The 15,783-nt window shown below is 44.9% G+C and overlaps 1 protein-coding gene across 12 annotated transcripts in view; it reads left to right on the top strand.

The window, feature by feature from the left end:
- The window catches only part of LOC307208739 (uncharacterized protein), a 59,249-nt gene extending 45,921 nt beyond the window's left edge, over window positions 1-13,328 (top strand). For 4 of the 12 annotated variants that reach the window (XM_079963662.1, XM_079963663.1, XM_079963661.1 and 1 more), the window contains 2 exons: window positions 9,994-10,093; window positions 10,195-13,328. In XM_079963662.1, coding sequence (XP_079819788.1) covers window positions 10,266-11,384 — 1,119 coding nt within the window. In that variant the 5' untranslated portion in view covers window positions 9,994-10,093; window positions 10,195-10,265 and the 3' untranslated portion in view covers window positions 11,385-13,328. Of the gene's footprint in view, window positions 1-1,005; window positions 2,569-6,988; window positions 7,117-7,156; window positions 7,414-7,940; window positions 8,087-9,993; window positions 10,094-10,194 lie in introns of those variants that run through there. The other 8 variants (XR_013835225.1, XR_013835226.1, XR_013835227.1 and 5 more) reach the window with 5 other exon arrangements.
- The last annotated feature ends 2,455 nt before the right edge of the window (window positions 13,329-15,783 follow it).

Below are 15,783 nucleotides of genomic sequence, written 5' to 3'. Positions count from 1 at the left end.
GGCCACAGGCAAAAGTGGGCAGATCAGTGAAATTAACCCTTACATCTTCTATAGTAGACTACATTCCAACTCTGCAGGGGGCAGATAATTCTTTTCTTAACTCTGCACCAGGCAAGTAGAGGGATGTATTCCAGCAATGTAAAAACCTTGGTGGGGTGGGGACAGAGAGGAGTGGGAGACTTCCCAAGGTTGGATAGAGAGGCCTGGACAGCCACATTTAATTCTTGAGCCTAAGGTTCCCCACTTCTCCATTAGGAATTCTTGCTATAGAGGGACGCAATCTGCACATGTTCAGGGATGCTCTTACCAGGGGCGGCTGTGCACACTGCACCGAAAAGACTTGAAATCTGCTAACCTGCATGAACTGGGCAAGCTAACATTACATTCTTTTTATTTTCATATGATCAGCAATGCTTTATTATTTTTCAGTAACTTTTATTAGGTTTTACTCACTATGAGGGAAGGCATGTGGCTGTTCAAGACGCTGGGTCCCTTTCCCAACTCTATAAAAAAAAATTTTAAGTGCAGCAACAGGAACCATGCACAGCATTTCAATTGTAGTAATTTTCAAATGTAGTTACACCATAATTACATTGTGCTATTGGCAGCTTTATTTTTTGATCGCTCTCTGAAAGAATCCTAATGCGAGTTCTGCTTTTTGTGCTGCGCTGATGCTTCCATGCATGTGTTGCTGGGATCTAGTCTAGGGGTTGGACAGAACTTGTGGTTCTCCAGTTTTTGCTGGGCTTCAGTTCTGATCTTCCCAGGCTATTGACCATGTTGACTAGTGCTGATGGTTACTGGAGTTCAACAACATCCAGAGGGAGGCATGTTAGTTGTTCTTGGCTTTATGTCATAATAAATTAGCTAGTCTTCAAGGTGACCCCAAGCTCTGTTCTTTGGGGACCTTTGTTATTTAATTCCATGGCTGAAGGGTTCATTAGCTGCAACGCCACAAAGTTCAAGGGTTGGATTCATGACATCAAGGTTTTCTGCTTCTCTCAGCAGGTGATGGAAAGGTGAGTGAGAAGAAGACCGAGGACCAGCTCCGCCTGGAAGAATCTGAGGCAGACGGAGCACCCCTTGGAGGAGACAACTGGGACATCCATGAGATGGTAGAAACACCTGGAAGTTGCCAGGACTCAAATGGGCATGGGAAACAGAAGGACATCCCTGTTCCTCCTTATGACCAGGGAGACAATCCCTACAACTGCTTAGCCGTCATAGTGCGTGAGAGGTCCCACACTGGCAAGAAACCATTCACCTGCCTGGACTGCGTGAAGAACTTCCACTGGAGGTCGGGTCTTTCAGTGCATGAGAGGATGCACACGGGAGAGAAGCCGTACAAATGCACAGAGTGTGGGAAGAGTTTGAGCCAGAGCTCGAGTCTTTTGGCCCATGAGGGGACCCATACGGGAGAGAAGCCATATCTGTGCACCAAGTGCGGGGAAAACTGTGAATGCACACATTTGTGTTTTACCACAATGCCAAGGAGGAAAGACATCAGCAATGCTCTTCGAGAAGCAATTGTTGCTGCCCACGAAACTGGGAAGGGTTATAAGGCCATCTCCAAACAATTTAAAGTCCATCATTCTACAATCAGAAAGATTATTCAGAAGTGGAAAGCATTCCAGACAGTTGCTAACCTTCCCAGGAGTGGACGTCCCAGCAAATTCACCCCAAGGTCAGACCGTGCAATGCTCAGAGAAATTGCAAAAAACCCAAGAGTTACATCTCGGGCTCTACAGGCCTCAGTTAGCATGTTAAATGTTAAAGTTCATGATGGTACAATCAGAAAAAGACTGAATATGCTTGGAAGGGTTGTCAGGAGAAAGCCTCTTCCCTCTAAATAGAACATGGCAGCACAGCTTAGGTTTGCAAAGTTGCATCTGAACAAATCACCAGACTTCTGGAACAACGTCCTTTGGACACACGAGACCAAAGTGGAGATGTTTGGCCATAATGCACAGTGCTTTGTTTGGCGAAAACCAAACACAGCATATCAGCACAAACAACATACAAACTGTCAGGCATGGTGGTGGAGGGGTGGTGATTTGGGATTGCAGCCACAGGACCTGGGAACCTTGCAGTCATTGAGTCGACCACGAACTCTCTGTATACCACAGTATCTTAGAATCAAATGTGAGGCCATCTGCCTGATAGCTGAAGCTTGGTCGAAACTGGGTCATGCAACAGGACAATGATCACAAGCACACCAGTAAATCTTCAACAGAATGGCTGAAAAAGAAAAGAATCAAGGTGTTGCAATGGACCACTCAAAGTCCAGACCTCGACCCAATTGAAATGCTGTGGTGGGACCTTTATGACCTTGTTCATAAACAAATGCAAGCAAACTTCAATGAGCTGAAGCAACGTTGTGAGGAAGAATGGGCCAAAATTCCTCCACAACAATGAGAGAGATGGATAAAGTCCCACAGAAAAGAATTACTTCATGTTATTGCCGATAAAGGCAGTTTTACAAGCTGTTGAATCAAAGGTGTACTTAGTTTTTCACACATGGCTTCTACATCTTGGCTTCATTTCTGTTAAATAAATCACAATGCGACATATTATTATTATTATATTATATTATAATTCAAAGAGGGTGTACTTTCTTTTTCCCATGACTGTATACCACCTTTTCTCATTGGCCACAATCCTTTTCGGTCCCAAATCTCTTAGGATATTGTTTCCTGAGGTCGAATTTAGAGTGTTAAAAAAAACATCGAAATGGTTGCTCCGTATGAATAAGTGTATGGAGGAAGGGGGAAGTGGATGAGAGATTTTGGAATCAGAGCCATTGTAGACTTGCGGGTAGATCAAGTGTTTAAGATCAGATGTAAATGTCTCCCTCTGATAACACTCTGAAGAACCCATTTCCCAAAGCTGTCTTCCACTGGAGGGGGCGGGAATATATTAATAACACTAACCCTGCTTTTTTACATTAACATGTAAAACTGATGAAATGTACAAACTTGAAAAGTATAAATAAAAACTAAAAAAAGGCTTGCAGGGCTACTCTGCCTGGGGTTCTCCAACTCTTGGTAAAAACTCTTGGTAATTTGCTCATTTACTCATCTCCTTTAAATATATACTCTTATGATACTGCAGGTTATTACAATAATCCTGCTAATGTTTTTATCTGATTGCAAATTATCTGTAAATATTCAATAAACCAGAAATGAAAATAGATATGGTGCTGAACAAAAGACAAATAACGGAGAAAAGGATAGCAGGGATGTTATATAAACTGATGATAAGCGACAAAGAAAGTGATAAGGATAATCCAGATTAAATGGGAGCAGGAAGGTATGATCCATCCAAATACGGCTCAAGAACTGATGAAGAATATAAACAATATTAAAATAGAAAAGTATAAAGAATTAAGTAGAAAATTTTTATTAAAATGGTATAGAACCCTGGCACAAATGGCGTATATAGTGAAAGGGTTTAGTCCCAAATGCTGGCATTGTGGTCAGGAAAAAGGACTACCGTATATTCACACATGTGGTGGGAATGTAATCTGGTTAAGGAATATTGGCAAAAGATTATAAAGGTAATTCTGGACTATTTCAAATAAACATAGAAGTTAATAGGGATTTGTTATTTTCGGGAATACTGGGAAATAACAAAGTAAAGAGTAATAAGCAAGAGTTGTACAAGATTATGATTCTAGCTGGAATGGCAGTTACTGCTTTGGGATGGAAAGAAAAGGCCAAATGGAATATGGAAAAATGGAATGATTATGTTTTTGAATACGTACAATCAGAAATATTTGCAAAGATAGTGGCAGAGGATAGATGGGAAAATAAATGTCAAAGAATCACAAATAAATGGGCATTTTACAGGAACTGGATAGAAAGAGGGGAAGCCAGCCCTAACATACAAGCTCGAATGAACAGACTGTGTACATGGATAAAGATATGAAGAAGGAAGGCCTGACCGGGGGCGGGGAGGGCTGGAGTGGGGAGGAAGGGGAAAGAAAAAAAACCAAGTAAACCGGATGGTATTTTGAATTGATTTTGTTATGTAAGCCTTTTTTCCAAAAACCATATATATTAATGTTATGTAGTTAGGCATTGTAGTATGAATGAATTTTGTTCTGTATTCTTTGTTTTATAGAATATATATAATAATGTTATGTTACTAAGCAAATTTAATAAAACTGAAAAAAATATATTCAATAAACCATTTCCATTCTTTTATAAAAAGTTTGTTGATCTTGGTTTCTTATTCTTCCGGTAAGTTTCGCCATTCCTGCATGTTCCATACGTTTCTGTATCCATTCTTCCTTTGCTGGGACTTCTGCTTCTTTCCACTTTTGGACGAGTAGCATTTTTGCTGCTGTAATAGCATATATAAATACATTTCTAGACAGTTTAGGTAGTTCTGTCCCTATTTAATTCCCAAAAGAAAAGCTTCTGGTTTGTTTTACAAAAGTTATTTTGAATATCCTGTTCAATTCCTTGTATATTATTTCCCAAGGCTTTATGCCTGGGCCTGTGGGAAATTCACCCTCCCCAGTCTGGCTACATATGAAGCACCAAAGGTTTTCCACTCCTGGTAGAAGAGAGAGTTGTTCTGAGGAAGAGGGAAACATTTGGGGGGGGTGAGGTGGACTAGTTGGTCCTCATGGTCCCTTCCAACTCTTATCATTCTATGATTCCCTTAGAAGGATCCTATTTGCGGGAGAGGGGTATGAATGGCCACCCTCCCCTGCTGAAGACGCTTCGGGGGCGTTGGGGGTTGGAAGGACCCTTGTAATGGGCGAGTCAGTCATTAAGAACATAGGTAGTTGGGTGTCTGATGGGCATAGAGATAGCAAAGGTTGGGGATGTTCCCCATCGCCTAGATAGCATGTTGAGGCAAAAATAAATAAATCTGAATTTCACATATACTCTCATGGGATGACAGACAGACAGGAATGACACCTTGGAGTCATCATAAATAGTTTTAATGAAGACATTGGCCTAGTGTGCGGTGGCCATGAAAAAGTTATTTCCGTGCTAGGGTTCAATAGGAAAGGGAATGCAAATAAACTCCAGGTACCATAATGCCATAATACAAATTGATGATGGGACCACATTTGGAATCCTGTGTTCAGTTCTGGATGGCTCACCCCAAAAAGGATATTGTAGAGTTGAAAAAGCTTCAGAAAAGGGCCATCAAAATGATTGAGGGGATGAAGTGAGCTCCCCTTCCCATGAAAGAAACATTGGGACTTTTTAGTTTAGAGAACAGGTCAGAAAGAGGCAACATGATAGAAGTGTAAAAATTATGCATGGCATGGAGAAAGCGAATAGAGAAAAGTTTCTCCCTTGTAACACTAGAACTTGAAGACTTCCAATTAAGCTCAAGGTTGGAAGATTCAGGACAGATAAGACAATGTAGAAATTTAGCCGCATGTGCGTTGCGGGGGGAGGGGGGAAGGAGCGGGCAGGCAAAAAGAAGTAGAAATTCATGTGGCACATTGTTAATCTTTGGAACTCACTCCCACAGGAGGTAGTGAGGAACACTACCCTAAACAGTTTTAAAGTGCTTCCCCTCCAAACAAAATATGTTTAGGGGTACTCTCATTTTCCTACTCATATTGAAATACTGCTCCTCAATGTGGCCAAACTTAGAGTCACAAAATGTTTAGGGATATGCGTCCCCCCCCCCGACAAAAAGCACTGGTTTAAAAAGAGGATTAGACATACAGTGGTACCTCAGGTTACATACGCTTCAGGTTACATACTCCGCTAACCCAGAAACAGTGGCGTAGCGTGGGGGGTGCAGGGGGGGCCGGCCGCACCGGGCGCAACATCTGGGGGTTAGGGTTAGGGAGCGCAAATCCACGGGTTAGGGGGTGCAAATCCACGGGTTAGGGGGTGCAAATCCACGGGTTAGGGGGCGCAAATTACTTGCCTTGCCCCGGGTGCTGACAACCCACGCTACGCCACTGCCCAGAAATAGTGCTTCAGGTTAAGAACTTTGCTTCAGGATGAGAACAGAAATTGTGTGGCAGCAGGAGGAGGCCCCATTAGCTAAAGTGGCGCTTCAGGTTAAGAACCGTTTCCGTTTAAGAACAGACCTCCAGAACAAATTAAGTACTTAACCTGAGGTACCACTGTATTCATGGAGGAGAGGGCTCCCTATGGATGTTAGCTATGATGGTTGTGCTCTGCCTCCACAGTTAAAAGCAGTAATTTTTCTGAACCCCAGTTGATGGAAGCTGCAGCAGGGGTGAGGGCTCTTTTGCTCAAATCCTGCTTGTGAGTTTCCCATAGGCACTGTGAGGGCAAAATGCTGAACTAGGTGAGCCACTGACCTGATCCAGCAGGCTCTTATGTTCTTATTTCTGACTTCGAAATAAATAATTTGAGACAACTCTGGATGGAATTGTTTATTGAGCAGCCATCCTGATTTGCTTCATTAATGTCTTCCTGTTAATGATTCAGTCATCCCATAATTTTCAGTGCCTTTCCCCTTCATTTTCCTAACTCCCCAAAGTCTCTTAAATGTAACGACGTGGATTTCTTGCGCTAAACTGGTATCATCTTGGTAAAAAGCTCTGCTTTTTGAAAGGCGACTGTATGCCCTCCCTGACCTTGTGATATTTGCAATCTTCTGAATAGGTCCAAATATTTACTGTCTGAATGAATACATCTCTCTCTGTGTTGCAGTGCAACACACAAAGCTTATTTTTTTAAAAAAGAAAGGCGTTGGGGGGGGGAGAGAAAAGCTGCGCCGGTCTAACTCCTGCCTGCAGCCAAAAGGACCACAGCAGCAGCCGTTCACGAGATCAGGGTGTGTGGCTGCAAAGACCCTCCCCTTTCCTCCCCAATGGAGCCTGAACCCTTGGCCCGTCTTTCCCCGTGAATGAGATCCCAAGGGTTAAATCAACAGAGCTGCATTTGCACAGAGAGGCCTGGACAGCTGTGGAGGAAGCTGCCCATGGCCTTTTCCTGTAGCTGATAGTAAACTGGGTGGTTTATACACACACACACACACACACACACACACACACACACTTAAATATTGCTAGCCTCTGGGCAATTTGGACTGCAGAGATTTCTTGAAAAGGAGGTTGCATCACCAAGGCGGCGGCTGGCTGGTGCAGGGAAAGAGAAAGAGGTGCGTGGATGCAGGTAGAGGGGGAAAGGGGCGGTTGGGGGAAAGGAGAAGCTCTCCCTGCAGAGGAGGCATTTGAAATGACACAGAAGGCAGTGCGAAGGGGGAAACTGCCAACAACACCCTGCATCTCCTTCCCCTCCTGCCTGCCTGCTACCCACCAGAATGCAAACCGAGGCAGGAGGGGACTAGATCCCCAGCTCTGAAACAAAAGGGTTTTTCTACCCAACTGCATTATTCTCACCGAAGTTAACAGGCTAGCTCTTAGTAGAAGTAACTCTGGGATGCTGTCCCTAGTTGGTATTTGGCTTCATAATAAATTCAGCAATGAATTCTGCATCCAGAGAGAGAGATCTTTATGGATTTAGCATCCTTGCATATAGTGTGACCTATTTATTTTGCAGGGCTTAGCTCCTGTGCTTCTAACAGAAGCTTGCTCTGGAGAATATCATACAATGAAGGAGGGTGGAGAGCCTGGGGCCCTCCTCCAGATCAGCCCCAGCAAGCAAAGCCAAGGATAATGGGAGTTGTAGTCTGGCAACATCTGGAGGGCCATAGCTACACAAGCCCTGATCTAGACATAGGTATTTATTTGTTTAAATGTTTGTAGACAGTCCACACGTATAAAATATCAAGGTGGCGCACAGCAGGTACTATAAAACCTAAGAGCCCATGAAAACACTACTAAATGATTGTAAATATGTCTTTGCCATTGTATTTATATATTGCTTGCATTTCATTTGCGCTTTTGTATGACGCTGCCCCTGTCAGTTTTTGACAAAGGACACTCTGGAAATAAAAGAAACAATTTCACTTGCTTGTTTCAGAACGCTTTTGAGTGACACCACAGCGATTTTTCTGCGAAATGGAGAACTGGGTTCAGGATCGAGGGCCAGAGATCTGTGCTCAGGTCGTGGCCCTGGCAGAGGATTTCCTACTGAGGCAGCAGGAGAAAGAGAGATGGGGCGTGCAGGTGAGAGGGAAGGAATTCACTCTCCATGGATGCTTTTCTCACACCTACATTGCAGTTTCTGAAGTGTGTGTGTGGGGGGGGAATTCTATCAGGGTCCCACCAAGATTGGTGGGGATTTTTTTGGTGGGGAGGGGGGCAAGTGTATTCTGTAATATGTCATTGGACTTACCCACACTATATATTTCTAGCACTTTTATACTACTCTATTTGTCAGGGTTTCCCCCTAATTGTAGTTTGTTAAGGCAGGGACGCGGGTAGCGCTGTGGGTAAAACCTCAGTGCCTAGGACTTGACGATCGCATGGTCGGCGGTTCGAATCCCGCGGTGGGGTGAGCTCCCGTCTTTCGGTCCCAGCTCCTGCCCACCTAGCAGTTCAAAAGCACCCTTAAGTGCAAGTAGATAAATAGGTACCGCTTTATAGCGGGAAGGTAAACGGCGTTTCTGTGTGCTGCGCTGGTGCTGGCTCACTAGAGCAGCTTCGTCACGCTAGCCACGTGACCCGGAAGTGTCTCCGGACAGCGCTGGCCCTGGCCTCTTAAGTGAGATGGGCGCACAACCCTAGAGTTGGACACGACTGGCCCGTACGGGCAGGGGTACCTTTACCTTTAAGGCAGGGGTAACCCAGTTGGATGGGCGTTATATAAGTAATAAATAGGAGAAACCCCTCTGATTCCCCTCACAGAACTACAATTTCCAGAGTTCCTTTGGAGAGAGGATTGATTGTAAAAGCTCTTGAAATCTGTAGTGTGGGTGTGCCCATTGATGCAAAGATGGTGTATTAGTGATGGATTCATACTGGACCATTCATCGTTCTGCTTTATAAACTGTTCTGTGATCCTTCCACAATGTTACCGCATTATTGCTGTGTGGAGCGGGACTCTTGCACTGTAAAAAGTGGGACCCAGAAACCCACACTGGAACTTATGTGGTATAAAAACTTACAGGAGTTCAGCAGGAAGCTACAGGACATGCACTGATTGGAAACGAAGAAGCATGCCTGCCCCAAACTTTCACTGTACTGTACTGAAACTGGGATTGTGTGTGACTGCCCTAAGACCATAATGAGTGCAAGTCAAGGACTTCTCTATATAACAGTCCATTGCTTAGACAGAATTGCTCAGGACTTTCAGGGGTTAAAGGCCCGTCAGATTTGGCTGCCTCAAAACAATTAACTAAATCAGCATCTTCTTTCTGTTCTTGGGCAAAACTATGTTTTTGGTTTTTTATAAAAGGAACCAGGAGGGCTTCATTTCTCCCCTCAGAGATCTGTTCCTCAGCTCTGCCTCCTTTGGCAACAGTAGCATTCCCCTCAGCATCGGGTGACTGTTTACCCCCCTTTGAGCGAGTAACTACAAAAGAACTCTGTACATGCTCTAAGAGATCCCATCCGATCAGCACAGCAGTAGGAATCTCCGCAGAAATAGCAACCTGCCACTTCCCTGACCAATCTTGGAACTTAACATGGATTTCTGCAACTGGTAATACCTCAGGGTGTTTCGAAATTCCTTTTAATCGCATAACTTTTCCTGGAATTATTTTGGTGGGACAGATTATCTCTGGGTGGACAATAGTGACTTGCGAACCTGTATCTTTTAACCCTAGAAATCTCCTCCCTTCAATCCAAATATTTCCCCCAGCATTTTTCAAAAGAAGATTGTCTTGTTTAATAGCATAGCAATGTGCCACTCTAGCCTCCACCACTTCAGCAGGCTTCGGCCTATCCTGACTAGCTTGGCTCTCCTCAGCTGCTTTGATGCAATCGGTTTTTTTCGGAGGGCTAATATCATTTGGGGTCACGATTATTCATGTAAAAAGTTGCCTTTAAAAAAAACACACATGAGAGACACCTTTCTGTTTCTAAACCTTTCTGCTCCTTTCTGACTCACGTTTATTAATGTTTAACTGCAGGCATTGGCCACAGACCTTTCTGATACTGAGCTGCCTCCCTCAGACACTGAGCAGGAGCAGAACTTAAAGCAGGAAGAAGATGAGGACACGGTTTCACTCGGTAAGGATTTATTTAATTCCATGCCTGAAGGTTTCATTAGCTGCAACACCATAAAGCTCAAGGGTTGGATTCATCACTTCAAGGTTTTCTGCTTCTCTCAGCAGGTGATGGAAAGGAGGGTGAGACTGAGGAGGACAACAACCTTGTGCAGAAAGATTCTGAGGCAGACGGCATGTCTCTTGAAGGAGACAACTGGGACATCCTTGAGACGGGAGAAACATCTGGAAGCCGCCAGGGCTCAGATGGCCACAAGAAACAGAAGGACATCCCTATTCCGCCTTATGACCAGAGCCCCTGGGATCTGAAAGAGCCCAGGGTCCGGGCAAGGATCTACAACTATGGGGGGTTGAAGATGTGCATGGACTGTGGGAAAACCTTCAAGCAGAGCTCGAGCTTGTACAGGCACCGGAGACTTCACACTGGAGAGAAACCGTACGGCTGCCCAGAGTGCGGCAAGAGCTTCAGCCGGAAGTCCCACCTCATTGCACACGAGAGAACCCACACAGGGGAGAAGCCCTACGACTGCGCAGAGTGCGGCAAGAGCTTCAGCCGGAAGTCCCACCTAATCACGCATGAGAGGATCCACACAGGAGAGAAGCCGTACAAATGTGGGGAGTGCGGGAAATGCTTCAGCCAGAGCTCAGCCCTCGTGGCTCATGAGAGGTCCCACACCGGTGAGAAACCCTTCACCTGCCCGGACTGCGGGAAGAACTTCCACCGGAGGTCGGGCCTTTCAGCGCACGAGAGGACCCACACGGGGGAGAAGCCGTACAAATGCACAGAATGTGGGAAGAGTTTCAGCCAGAGCTCGGGCCTTTTGGCCCATGAGAGGACCCATACTGGAGAGAAGCCGTACCGGTGCACCGAGTGCGGGAAAAGCTTTTGTGAACGCACAGCTCTTGTTAGACATTTGAGAACCCACACGGGGGAGAAACCATACACATGTGCAGAGTGTGGGAAGAGCTTCAGCCAGAGCTCGGGTCTCCTGGCACACGAGCGCACCCACACAGGGGAGAAACCGTACAAATGCTCCGACTGTGGGAAGAGCTTTGGGCACCGCTCTGACCTTCTACGACATCAGAGAATCCTCAAAAGAGGGAAGCCATATAAATGCTCCGAGTGCGGGAAATGTTTTGGCCGGGGCTCCGATCTCCTCCAGCACCAGCAAATCCACACAGGGGAGAAGCCATATAAATGTTCCCACTGTGGGAAGTGTTTCAGCTGGCGGTCAAACCTTATTAAGCATGAGAGAATCCACACAAAGGTGAAAACTTACAAATGCATAGCCTGAGTGCAACGTCTCCTGTCCTAAGGCATGAAAGAATCCACACAGGCTGGTTGTGGTACTAAAGGCTCCAGCTGTGAAATCAGCTGCAGGCAGAAAGTGCTGAATGTCAATAAATGTGATGGGGGGGGGGGAGGATCTAAAGGAAAGTGGGGAAGAGAAACCCTCATTGGAGGAGCAGCTTCAGCACTGGGTTGTGCATTATCAGAAGTCAGAGAATCGATGCTGGAGAAAGGAATGTATCCTTTGCCCTGGCTAACCTGGAATTTCCCATCCATATCTCCCAATGGTGTAATTTCCAAAGAGTCTGGTACAGTCGCTGGAAACGGTAGTAGAATTGTAAAACTGGTAGTAATTGTCAGTCCCTTTGCCCCCAGCTCTTAAAATTCTGTTCCAAGTCCTAGTCTAGAAATGTTCTTGATACAACATATTTTAATATTAATGGTGGGAAAATTCCACTACTGTATACTCATATATATATATATATATATGCACACACCTCCTTTTCTTGTTGACTGCAATCCTTTTCAGTCCCAAATTGCTTAGGGTATTGTTTCCTGAGGCAGAATTCAGAGTGCTTCAAAACATCCAGACAGTAGCTTGGTGTGAAGAAGTATATTGGCGGGCGGGGGAAATGGGCGAGAGATTTGGGAATCAGGACCATTCTGGATGTGGAAATGGATGGAGTGTTTAAGATCAGTTGTGAAAACACTGTGGAAAACCCAAGCACTCTTCTGTTGAAGGGGAGAAATTTTCATAACACTAACCCTTCTTGTTACCAGGGGTTGGACAACCCCAGCAGAGTGGCTCTTCAAGACTTTATGCGTAGCCCTTGGAACATTCACCCTCTCCAGCCGCACTTGTTACAGACCCTGCTCTGCATTTTCCTTGAGTGTTTTCGTGTGTCCTTGAACTCTGACTGTGACTCTTGCTTGCCTAGACAGAGGATACAGAGAGGGAGAGTGCAGATGGAAGACATTGCTCATTTACGTTGCAAGGTAACACAGCACTTTACCCAGATGCATCCAGTGTGCCACTCTTTCGGGGGAGGGATCCAACTGCCTACAGTAAATTTAGGTTTGCACAATGAAAGTGGATTTAAGCACTTTGGTGCCCGAGAACAGGAAACCCATGTCTTTAAATTTTAAGAAAGAGACTTTGGTGAGTTAGGAAAGTGAAGAGGAAAGGCGCTGAAACTTGTGGGATGATTGAATCATTAACAGGAAGACATTAATGAAGCAAATCAGGACAAATGCTCATTGTCATCTAGCCCCTGTTATTAAATCCAAAGTAAAAAATAAGAACATATGAAATGCCTGCAGGATCCGGCCAGTGGCCCACCTAGTTCAGCATTTTGCCCTCACAGTGGCTGACAAGATGCCTGTGGGAAACCAGCAAGTGGGATTTGAGAAGAAGAGCACTCTCCTCTCCTGTGGTTTCCCCCAACTGGTGTTTAGAAGAATTACTTTTTCCAACTGTGGAGACAGAGCATAGCCATAATAGCTAACAGCCCTAGGGATCCCTCTCCTCCATGAATTTGTCTAATCTTCTTTTAAAACCATTTAGGACAGTGGCCATCACTGCCTCCTCCAAAGAGAGCCAGTGTGGTGTAGTGGTTAGGAGCAGTAGATTCGTAATCTGGTGAACCGGGTGCGTGTCTCTGCTCCTCCACATGCAGCTGCTGGGTGACCTTGGGCCAGTCACACTTCTCTGAAGTCTCTCAGCCTAATCCCCTTGTGGGGGAGGAAGGGAAAGGAGATTGTTAGCCACTTTGAGACTCCTTCGGGTAGTGATAAAGCGGGATATCAAATCCAAATCCAAACTCCTGTGGGAGGGAGTTCCATAGGTTAACTATGCGCCATGTGAATATGTACTTTCTCTTATCTGTCCTGAATCTTCCAATCTTGAGGTTCAAGTTCTAGTGTTCCAAGGCAGAAACTTTTCACTATTCACCTTCTCCAAGCCATGCATCATTTTTAAACTTCATGTTGCCTCTTTCTCACCTGCTCTCTAAACTAAAAAGTCCCAACCTTTCTTCACGGGAAGTGGGGCTCCCTCCATCCCCTCAGTCATTTTGGTGGCCCTTTTCTGAAGCTTTTCCAACTCTACAATATCCTTTTTAGGTGAGCCAACTAGAACTGTACACAGGATTCCAAATGTGGTCCCATCATCGATTTGTATCATGGCATTATGATAGGGACGCGGGTGGCGCTGTGGGTAAAACCTCAGCGCCTAGGACTTGCCGATCGTATGGTCGGCGGTTCGAATCCCCGCGGTGGGGTGCGCTCCCGTTGCTCGGTCCCAGCGCCTGCCAACCTAGCAGTTCGAAAGCACCCCCGGGTGCAAGTAGATAAATAGGGACCGCTTACTAGCGGGAAGGTAAACGGTGTTTCTGTGTGCTGCTCTGGCTCGCCAGAGCAGCTTCGTCACGCTGGCCACGTGACCCGGAAGTGTCTGCGGACAGCGCTGGCTCCCAGCCTCTAGAGTGAGATGAGCGCACAACCCTAGAGTCTGTCAAGACTGGCCCGTACGGGCAGGGGTACCTTTACCTTTACCTTTATTATGATACCTGGAGTTCATTTCCAATCCCTTTCCTAGTGAACCTTAGCATGGAATTTGCCTTTCTCACGGGCACCACACACAGGATCAACAACTTCATCGAGCTTTTTACTAGGCCCGAAGGTCTCATTTGTGCTCTGTCACCACCAGTTCCGACCCCATGGGTGTGTATGTGAAATTCCTGAGAACACCACTCTTCTCTGAGATGCTCATTCTCCCTGACAGTGGGGAGCTATAATCATGAGAGTGGGACACAGCTATAACATCCAGAAGGCCTTATATACCAACCTCTTAGCCTCTTCTTAGCTTTTCTGGCTAAGAGTTGTTGCCTCAAGGCAACAAACATGTTCCTAGAGAGTCAGGAACTCGTTACACCTCAGACACATCCATTACTTCTGTTTAAGAAGCAAGATAGTCATGCATGTGACAGGCACGGCAAAATATTTGAGATGTTTTTTGGGCCCAGAGGCACATCTGGAAATCACAAGAAACTGCTACGGCAGCACAAAATACCTATGTCCTAAAAGAAAACTGGAGATGCTTAGACACCACCATCCTTCAAACACTACAAAACCTGGATACAAAAACAATGTCACACACAGAGAGGAAGGGAGGACCCTCAACAAAACAAAGGAGAACATGCCAATAAAGATAGTAAAAGATAGTAAAAGATAATAATAAAGATAGTAATTAAAAAATTGAGACAGGCAGGGAGCATTGACAGCGGTGATACAGTGGTATCTGAGAGTGCTGTGGCACTCACAGGTGCCACACTGATCCAATAATAATTTATTTTGATTTGTGATCCACCTTTCACCATAAGGTCTCAGCACAGAACACAGCAATGTAAAATGCAGTATTTTGTCTTTCTATTCTGACTGGTAGTGGCTCTCCAAAGTTTCTGATGGGGCTCTCCACCCTACTTGGCAGATGCTGGGAAATGAACCTGGTACCTTGGTGTTCTAACGAAGGAACTACATCCTCTGTCACCTCTCCCCTCATGGGCCCATTTGTGTTAGGTATCCTTACAAACTGGATACAAGTGGGATCCATGGGAGGTAGACAGGGCTACTGGCCACGAGTGAGAGAGAGATAGAGAAATATCACAATATATATATCATTAACGTTTAATTGCTTTTTAAACATTGTGGTTCCCCCCCCCTTTTAACTGCTTCTATTTAGCTGTTTCTATTTTATCCATAAACTACCTTGAGTTCCTGTTAGTGAAAAATAAATAAATATAATAATAATGAGGAGGAGGAGGAAGAAGAATTTTTCTAAAAGAGTTTTGCAGAGGGAAGAGGGCAGGAAGATCTATGCGTCTATTCATCTAGAAGTCAGCTTTCTTACATGCCCTTTGCCATAAGGTCCTAGGGCAGGTTACAGCGACAGAAAAGGCAATTATAAGAACAGATACTGTACAACGAGAAATTACATATAAAAACAGGGAAGTACATAAATCCACGCTTGCAACACTCCCAGCCTGCCACGCCCCCATTTCCTCCAGCACCTATAAAAATTTGGATGAATATAAATAAAAATAATAAGGATGACCCCTATCAGCATGAGAAATTAACAATATGGGCCAACCCAAAATTAAAAATTGGAAATCAAGTAATAATTCGGCAAAATTGGATGAAAAAAGGTAATTACCTGATGAAAATTACAAACTTTAACTGATGAAAATTACAAACTGATGAAATTAGTTTAACTGATGAAAATTAACTGATGAAAATTACAAACTTGTGGAATATAAGACTGCAAGTAAAGTGTGGATTAACCAGTGAAACAATGGCAATACATCCAACTGAAACATACGTTGGAAAGGCAGTTCGGCCTTTACACT

Source organism: Podarcis cretensis, assembly GCF_951804945.1.
Source record: "Podarcis cretensis genome assembly, chromosome: 2".
NCBI classification, from domain to species: domain Eukaryota; kingdom Metazoa; phylum Chordata; class Lepidosauria; order Squamata; family Lacertidae; genus Podarcis; species Podarcis cretensis.
This window is presented reverse-complemented; position numbering and strand designations above follow the sequence as displayed.